This window comes from Entelurus aequoreus, linkage group LG12 (assembly GCF_033978785.1).
Source record: "Entelurus aequoreus isolate RoL-2023_Sb linkage group LG12, RoL_Eaeq_v1.1, whole genome shotgun sequence".
Classification (NCBI taxonomy): domain Eukaryota; kingdom Metazoa; phylum Chordata; class Actinopteri; order Syngnathiformes; family Syngnathidae; genus Entelurus; species Entelurus aequoreus.
The window spans coordinates 33,297,701-33,307,700 of record NC_084742.1 but is presented as its reverse complement, the minus strand read 5'-3'; the positions used below and the strand labels follow the sequence as shown (position 1 = coordinate 33,307,700).

The 10,000-nt window shown below is 42.8% G+C and overlaps 1 protein-coding gene across 5 annotated transcripts in view; it reads right to left on the bottom strand.

Moving 5' to 3' along the window:
* Positions 1-2,109: 2,109 nt before the first annotated feature.
* LOC133662044 (chloride anion exchanger-like) overlaps positions 2,110-10,000 on the bottom strand; it is a 48,695-nt gene continuing 40,804 nt past the window's right edge. For 3 of the 5 annotated variants that reach the window (XM_062065695.1, XM_062065697.1, XM_062065698.1), the window contains 2 exons: positions 5,553-5,612; positions 2,110-2,364 (listed from right to left, as the gene is read on the bottom strand). In XM_062065695.1, the coding sequence (XP_061921679.1) occupies positions 2,338-2,364; positions 5,553-5,612 (87 nt within the window). In that variant the 3' untranslated portion in view covers positions 2,110-2,337. The remainder of the gene's footprint in view (positions 2,365-5,552; positions 5,613-10,000) is intronic. The other 2 variants (XM_062065699.1, XM_062065696.1) reach the window with 2 other exon arrangements.

Here is a 10,000-nt window from a genome sequence, read left to right as displayed (position 1 = left end):
ATAGCACTTCACTGATGAAGTGAAGTGAAGTGAATTATATTTATATAGCGCTTTTCTCTAGTGACTCAAAGCGTTTTACATAGTGAAAGCCAATATCTAAGTTACATTTTTAAACCAGTGTGGGTAGCACTGGGAGCAGGTGGGTAAAGTGTCTTGCCCAAGGACACAACGGCAGTGACTCGGATGGCAGAAGTGGGGATCGAACCTGGAACTCTCCCACATAGTGTTATGTTACAGCCTTATTCCAAAATGGAATACATTAATTTTTGTCCTCAAAATTCTACACACAGTACCCCATAATGACGATCTAAAAAAAATGTTTTTAAATGTTGCAAAAAACAAACAAAAACCCAAGTACATAAGTATTCACAGCCTTTGTTCGATACTTTGATGCACCTTAGGCAGCAATTGCAGCCTCTGGTCTTTTTGAACATGATGCCGCAAGCGTGGCACACCTATCTTTAGGCAGTTTCACCAATTTCTCTTTGCAGCACCTCTCAAATTCCATCAGGTTGAATGGGGTGCGTTGGTTTTTCATCCAGGATGTCTCTTTAAATTTATGCAATCACTTTTCTCTCATCCTGACTAGTCTCCCAGTTCCTGTCGCTGAAAAACACCCCCACAGCATGATGCTGCCACCACCATGCTTGACTGTGGGGATGGTTGGCCTGGTGAGCGGTGCCTGGTTTCCAGTGTTAATTTCGTTGACTAAAAATGTTCCGTCTCAGTTATTGTCCACGACCTATTTTCCCCTGACTAAAATAGGACGATTGCGAACTGCACTTTGATTAATTTACGGATTGACTGGTGCCGGCTCGCTAGCTTAAATGCTAACATGAAAACAAGAAACATATGTCTTTCCTCGTTAAAACAACATACCCCAATCTAAACTTCTGTAAATACATTACTGTCTGAGCAACTTACTAAGCTATTCAATTGTGCACATTGAACCTACAAACTGTGCTCTCTTAGCACTCAATTGTGATGATCGATCTTTCCTCAGGAAAAAACACGGGAGGCGTTTCATGGTGCGTTTAAGTGCCGCTGAACCGAGTAAGAAAACCCACACCAGAAGCAATTCATAATTATATCGACTTTATTTATCACGCCCTTTTTCGTTTAAATAAATTGTAAATTGCCCAGATACAACAAACGTTTAACTATAAAATAGATAAAACACTAGACTAAAACACTTCAGTGAAACATAAAAAACAAATGAAAAATGAAAGCAAAAACAAAAGTTTTGCGTTTATATTTTTTTCAGTGTAAATGTAATTTTTAGATCTTTTTATTTATTTTGTGTTTTTACAATCGTTTTTGAATTTTTGGTTTTACCTATTCATATTTTTTTAAACTATGTATTATTATTATTATTATTACTAGAGATGTCCGATAATATCGGCCGGTAAATGCTTTAAAATGTAATATCGGAAATTATCGGTATCGGTTTTTTTTGTTGTTGTTGTTGTTTTTAAAAAAAAATTAAATCAACATAAAACACACAAGATACACTTACAATTAGTGCACCAACCCAAAAAACCTCCCTCCCCCATTTACACTCATTCACACAAAAGGGTTGTTTCTTTCTGTTATTAATATTCTGGTTCCTACATTATATATCAATATATATCAATACAGTCTGCAAGGGATACAGTCCGTAAGCACACATGATTGTGCGTGCTGCTGGTCCACTAATAGTACTAACCTTTAACAGTTAATTTGACTAATTTTCATTAATTACTAGTTTCTATGTTACTGTTTTTATATTGTTTTACTTTCTTTTTTATACAAGAAAATGTTTTTAATTTATTTATCTTCTTTTATATTTTTTAAAAAAAAGGACCTTATCTTCACCATCCCTGGTTGTCCAATATAGGCATAATAATGTGTTAATTCTACGACTGTATATATCGGTATCGGTTGATATCGGTAACAGTAATTAAGAGTTGGACAATATCGGACATCGGCAAAAAGCCATTATCGGAAATCCCTAATTATTACTATTATTATTATTATTATTCATGGTCTATAAATGAACTGGCATGTACAGATAGTGATGATTTCAAAACAAGTGTTCCAAAAACATAGTTTAATGTAATTGTCCTAAAATATATACAGTACATAACTATAAAGCATATAAAATCCATTGCAATAGTCTATGTACAATATGAAATGCAAACAAACATTACACTTGGCAATTACATCTTGCTTACATTTAGAACGTTTACATATTGATTGTCGTTGCATAAGTGCATTGTTGATCCGACAAACTGTTTTTTGGGGTTGTCCTTTGGTCGTTTTTAGAACATTTCTAAAAAGCAAGCAGTCTGTAAGATGTTAGAACTTGGTTTCTGGATCTGGTACCTGTGAACAAAAAAGGTTTTAAATCATTTGTTGAACGTGTTGAACATGAAAAAGTAAATTATGTTGTAAAAAATTATCAAGGCGGTTTCCGCCCTCAGTTAAAGACATAGTAAGGAAGAGCTGCTTTGCTTTGTGATTGTGATATACTTTTAAATCAGCAGCAGTCAACACTAATTTGTTATGAAAGTACAAAACCCAAAACCAGTGAAGTTGGCATGTTGTGTAAATCGTAAATAAAAACAGAATACAATGTATTTGCAAATCATTTTCAACTTATATTAAATTGAATAAAATGCAAATACAAGATATTTAATGTTCGAACTGAGAAACTTAAAATTTTTTTCAAAATAATCATTAACTTAGAATTTAATGGCAGTTGCAAAAAAGTTGGCACTGGGGCATTTTACCACTGTGTTACATGGCCTTTCCTTTTAACAACACTCAGTAAACGTTTGGGAACTGAGGAGACCAATTTTTGAAGCTTTTCAGGTGGAATTCTTTCCCATTCTTGCTTGATGTACAGCTTAAGTTGTTCAACAGCCCGGGGTCTCCGTTGTGGTATTTTAGGCTTCATAATGCGCCAAACATTTTTAATGAGAGACAGGTCTGGACTACAGGCAGGCCAGTCTAGTACCCGCACTCTTTTACTACGAAGCCACGCTGTTGTAACACGTGGCTTGGCATTGTCTTGCTGGAATAAGCAGGGGCGTCCATGATAACGTTGCTTGAATGGCAACATATGTTGCTCCAAAACCTGTATGTACCTTTCAGCATTAATGGTGCCTTCACAGATGTGTAAGTTACCCATGCCTTGGGCACTAATATATACCCATACCATCACAGATGCTGGCTTTTGAACTTTGCGCCTACAATAATCTGGAAGGTTCTTTTCCTCTTTGGTCTGGAGGACACAACGTCCACAGTTTCCAAAGACAATTTGAAATGTGGACTTGTCAGACCACAGAACACTTTTTCGCTTTGCATCAGTCCATCTTAGATGAGCTTGGGCCCAGCGAAGCCGGCAGCGTTTCTGGGTGTTGTTGATAAATGGCTTTCACTTTGCATAGTAGAGTTTTAACTTGCTTTTACAGATGTAGCGACAAACTGTAGAGACTGAGTACTATAATACACCTCATGGTGCAACCTGGACACATCATCAGTGATTCTCCCGGGATCATAGGGTGTTTCGGGTCTTAATCAAAGACCCTCAGCCGGGTGACAATCAGTCCCTCGTCTTGTGTCCAGGTAGCGCACTACGCCACGCGTCCCCCCTCCTCAACCAGAGCCAACGTGAAGCCTTTTCAGACGCTTCCTAAATGTTTTTTATGGCTCTTCGCCTGTTCAGTCCACAAATCCCAAGGATCCCCAGGACCTGGTGTAAGGACTTGCCTGCTAAACCCCTGCAGCCCACCTCAGTAGGCTTGCAGCGGGCCTTCCACCCATTCCTCCGGCACTCAGCCACAGGATCTGCATACTTTGCTCTCTTCCTTTCCTGAGCTTCCTCCATTCTGTCCTCCCAGGGGACAGTTAGCTCAAGGAGCACCACCTGCTTGCTGGCTCCAGACAGCAAGACCCTGTCTGGCCAGAGTGTCATAGTTGCGATGATGTCTGGGAAGCGCAACTGCCTCCCTTGGTCAACCAGGAGCTGCCAGTCCCTTGTTGTTGTTAGCAGGCCCCCTGGATCTTCTTGGAGGGTTGAGGTTTCTCTCCTGCTTGGACAAAGGCAATCATGCTCTTGGTTGGGTGTTGCCGCTTACTGGTGTTGATGCCAGTGCAGATGGTGTCTGCTATAGCCCGCAGGACCTGGTCGTGGTGCCACCGATACCTAATGCCTCTCCCAATGCCTTTGAGCTACAGCTGAGGATGTGTTCTAATGATCCTCTTTTCTGACAGAGCTGGCACACAGGTGCGTCTATCAGGCCCCAGGTGAACAGGTTAGCAGGGCTTGGGAGGACATCATAAACTGACTGGACCAAGAACCTAAACTGGTGTGGCTCCGCTTTCCAGAGTTCGGTCCAGGTGATCTTGCGGCCAGCTATGTGCTCCCACTTGGTCCAGGCCCCCTGCTGACAATGGTTTTCTGAAGTGTTCCTGAGCCCAGCCCATGTGGTGATATCCTTTACACACTGATGCCGTTTTTTGATGCAGTACCGCCTGGTGGATCAAAGGTCCGTAATATCATCGCTTACGTGCAGTGATTTCTCCCGATTCTCTGAACCTTTTGATGATATTACGGACCGTTGATGGTGAAATCCCTAAATTCCTTGCAATAGCTGGTTGAGAAATCTTAAACTGTTCGACAATTTGCTCACGCATTTGTTTACAAAGTGGTGACCCTCGCCCCATCCTTGTTTGTGAATGACTGAGCAATTCATGGAGGCTGCTTTTATACCCAATCATGGCACCCACCTGTTTCCAATGAGCCTGTTCACCTGTGGGATGTTCCATATAAGTGTCTGATGAGCATTCCTCAACTTTCTCAGTCTTTTTTGCCACTTGTGCCAGCTTTTTTGAAACATGTTGCAGGCATCAAATTCCAAATGAGCTAATATTTGCAAAAAATAACAGTTTACCAGTTCAAACGTTAAGTATCTTGTCTTTGCAGTCTATTCAATTGAATATAGGTTGAAAAGGATTTACAAATCATTGTATTCTGTTTTTATTTACGATTTACACAACGTGCCAACTTTATTGGTTTTGAGTTTTGTAAATGTTTAACTGAAACTGTGGAATCTGTTTATGTGGACGCCAAACGAAATGGTTTACTGATGTCGACACAGGCGGTTGAACACGTAACAAAAATCAACATTTAAAAAAAAAAAAAAACAATCTAAAAAAAAAAATATTGCTTTTGTTTTTTACAGCGATATCATCCATGTTAGTACTGTCATGCTTTTATTGTGAAGGTTACTTTAAACTGAACAGGAAGCCAGTTTTCAATCCAGACACATTTAGTACTGTTAATGATAATAATAAAAACAATAAATTATATTATTATCATTCTAACATTTGCTGAAATTTAAATTCACATTTTCTTTGCTAAATATTTGTTTCATTCACACTCACACGCCACAAGCCAATTACTGTACATTAGACTACAAGTCACATATTCCAGGCTTTCAAAGCCAAAATATTTTTGAGGTGGTACTATATGTCAAAAATAAAGTGTACAGTACTGTAATACATACATTTCTCTCTCTGCTCCTTAGAGTTCCACCAGTATTGTGAATTGTGACTTGTGTGACAATCTGCAGAACAAAAAGGTGAATTAAATACACTTACACACGCACACACACACATTTATATAGACACACATATGTACATGCATATATATACAATATATATTTATATATATATATATACTGTATGTATATATATATATATATATATATATATATATATATATATATATATATATATATATATATATATATATATATAATATATATACTGTATATATATATATATATATATATATATATATACTGTATATATATATATATATAATATACACAGTGTATATATATATATATATATACATATCCCGAAGACCTCAATGGTGGAGCAGGTAGAAGATGGTAGCAGTGGGAAGCACCACAATGGCTGTAAAAGCGGATGAAGGCTAAGGGAGCACACCGTGACAGAAAAGCAAGCTGGTGGCGGCACGCTTTGAGGCGGTTTACCAAAAACCTGGATTCCGGCAGCTTCCTGCAGTTGTAAGAAGATGCCGGTCGTCTAGGGTCTCCCTTGCCACTGGAACCATCTCCTTACAATCAAGGCAGTGGCGTTGGGAAAAGCACACCCCTCATGCCACTCTAAAAACCATCATTGCGCAGGTATCTTCTTTACCTGAGTCTCCGACCTCAAAAGTCTGGCGGCGATGGAGCGTCCAGTAACGGGGGCAGGTTTGAATGAGCTGGAAGCTCTTAGCTGGAACTCTGCACGTCAGCGACACAGGACAACGGTCGTTAGCAGCTGGGATTGAGTGGCAGCTGTTTCCGGCAGAGTCCTGTGCGTCTGAGCATCCCCTATTTAGGGACCGCACTGCTCACCCCAATTGGGGAAAGGCCTAGAAAAGGTGGCCTAAAGATTGCCCACTCAACACAGTACCCGGACAGGAAACCGCACCTGTCGGGACATTCCATCACAAGGTCGAAAAACAAAGATAATACCTTTTAGAATTGCAGTATGGAACATAAGGACGCTCCTGGATGCCAGTCCGGACAGACCACAGCGCAGAACAGCACTTGTTGCCAGCGAGCTAAAGCGCTACACTGTGGATGTGGCAGCACTCAGTGAGACCCGACTCCTCGAGGAAGGCTTACTCAATGAAGTAGGAGAGGGTTATACATTCTTTTGGAAAGGATACCCCATGGGCGGACCACACCTTCGCAGAGTTGGTTTTGCAATCAAGAACAGCCTTATGCTCAAGCTCACAGAATCACCAGTAGGTGTCAGTGAAAGGGTCATGACTCTTCGCATCCCCCTTGCAAAATGCAGACATGTCACTTTGGTAAGTGCCTATGCACCAACTCTGCCATCCAATGATGAAGAGAAGGACAACTTTTACCAGGCACTTGATGACATCCTCAGTCACATCCCGAGGAGTGACATAATCATGCTGCTTGGTGATTTCAATGCAAGAGTCAGAAAGAACACGCAAAACTGGAATGGTGTGATCGGCGCCCACGGCATTGGAAAAGTCAACCCCAATGGCATGAGACTCCTTAGTCTCTGTGCGGAACACGATCTTACCATCACAAACACCATCTTCCAACAAAAGAACAAATATAAGGCATCCTGGATGCATCCCAGGTCCAAACATTGGCACCTGATCGACTATGCGATCGTGAGGAGGGCTGACCTCAAGGACGTGCTCATTACAAGAGCTATGCAAGGGACAGATTGCTGGACCGACCACCGCATGATTCTGACAAAGGTCAGAATGCATGTCTGGCCCCTAACACGCCATGGTGGCCCAAAGAGGAAAACACTCAACTGTGCCAGACTCTCCAGCAGCGACACCCGTGACAACTTCCGTCGCTCCCTCGCTGAGAAGCTGGCAGACATTGAGCCGCTGATCACCTCAGAGTCTGGGATGGATGAGAACTAGACCTCTCTATCCACCATCCTCTTTGACACTGCAGCCCAAGCCATTGGTTTCAAAACCAAGAAACACCAGAACTGGTTTGACCAGAATGCTGGAGAGATCGCCCCCCTCCTGTACAGAATGCACAAGGCACACAGAGCCACCCTGAACAACCCACAATCCCAATACCATAAAAAGCAATGGCAAGCCCTTCGTTCTGAGGCCCAAACAACTCTCAGAAAACTGCAAGATGAGTGGTGGATCTCAAAGGCCAATGAAATCCAGTCTCACGCTGATAGAAATGATATGCACAGTTTCTATGAAGCAGTGAAAACCATCTACGGCCCTAGAAACTGCTCCCTGGCACCTGTTAGATCTGCTGATGGAACATCTTTAATCAAGAATCAGGCTATGATAGTGGAGCGGTGGGCTGAGCATTTTAACACAGTGCTCAACCAGCCCACCCCAGTGGACCCAACTGTCCTTGCAGAGCTCCCTGAACATCCTAGCTTGCCAGATCTCGACCTCCCCCCAACCTTCAAAGAAATCCTGCATGCAGTCAAAACCCTGAAAAACAAAAAATCCCCTGGACCTGACAGCATCCCGGCTGAACTTCTCAAGGAAGGAGGCTACCTCTGTACACGGACACTGCATCTCTACATTTCAGAGGTGTGGAGACGAGAGTGTGTCCCGCAACAGTGGAAAGATGCCAACAATGTGACCATCTACAAGAACAAAGGAGACCAATCCATCTGCTCCAATAGTAGGGGCATCTCTCTGTTGGCCATTGTTGGATAGGTCCTTGTCAAGGTCATGCTCCGCAGACTCATCCCCGCAATATCAGAACGGGTCACCCCAGAGTCGCAGTGTGGTTTTCGGAAGGACAGGGGGACAGTTGACATGATCTTTGTGACACGTCAGCTCCAAGAGAAATGTCGGGAGCAGCACAAGGACTTGTTCATTGCCTTTGTCGAAACTTGGGTGTCCACCCAAGTTTCTCACCATCCTTGCGCAGTTCCATTCTGGGATGATGGCCCGAGTGGTAGTGGGAAGACACAGTTCAGAGCCCTTTGGTGTGAAAACTGGAGTGAGGCAGGGCTGTGTGCTGGCTCCAGTTCTCTTCAACATCTTCCTCGTCTGTGTCACAACACTGCTATGCAGGAGGATGGAGGAGCAGGCTGGAGTTACCATAGACTTCAGGCTTGATGTAACCTGTTTAACATCAGGAGGCTACAGGCAACTACCAAGCTGACCTCGGAGACCATCATTGAGCTGCAATATGCCGATGACTGTGCCCTGGTTGCCCATACACCACAGGCTCTACAAAACATCCTCTCGGCAGCTGTAACTGCATATACCAGATTGGGACTGACGATCAACACCCAGAAGACAGGGGTACTCTGTCAGTCCAGTGCTGACCTCCCACAAAACCCCACAATAACCCTCACAGCAGCAGGGCAACAGCTGCTCACGGTGCCCACCTTCAAATACCTGGGGAGCATAATGTCTGACACCTGCTCAATGGATAACGACATCCAGAACCGCCTCAAGCAAGCATCAGCGTCTTTTGGTCGTCTAAGGAGAGGTTTTTCAGAACAGCAACCTCAAACTCCACACCAAAGGGCTGGTGTACAGAGTAGTATGCATCACTGCATTACTGTACGGATGTGAGGCATGGACTATTTACAGCTGCCATCTAAGAAGCCTGGAGACCTTCCATGTAAGATGTCTCCAGAAGATCCTCGGCATCACATGGAAGGACAGAGTGCCGCACACAGAAGTGCTGGAGAGGGCAGGCAGCTGCAGTGTGGAGTCCATCATGACCCAACATCAACTCAGGTGGTTGGGGCATGTCATCCGAATGCCCAGCCATAGACTCAAACGCAGAATCCTCTATGGTCAGTTACACCTAGGCCAACGCAGTGCTGGTGGGCAGAAGAAGCGGTTTAAAGACCAAATGAAGACCACCCTGAAGAGATGCCAGATCAACCCCTCTTCACTGGAGGAACTTGCTTCCTGCCGAGACCTCTGGCGCTCCCATTCCTCAGTAGATTATATAGAGGAACAGCGCACACAACACTGTGCAGCAAAGCATGCGAAGAGGCATGCTCGCCAAGCCACCCCTGGTCCCCCCAGCACTTCCTTCACATGCCCGGTCTGTAACCCCATCTGTGGATCCATGATCGGACTGTTCAAGCATCAGCAGACTCACAAATAAAAGAAGATGGTCATCATCGAATTGATGGACAACCATAAGCAGCAAGTAAGTAAGCATGTACATATATATATATGTGTGTGTACATATATATATATATGTATGTGTGTGTGTGTGTGTATATATATATATATATAAATACAGGGTTTCCCACACATTCATTTATTTGTGGCGGCCCGCCACGAAAGAATTACGTCCGCCACAAATAAAAATAAAAATAAATTAAATTAAAAATAAAAAAATAAAAATAAAAAATAATTTTTTTTTGTCCTCTCCAGCTTCTCAGGCAAATCATATAGTTGATGTAGATGCCCATATCGGCTGTTCAGATT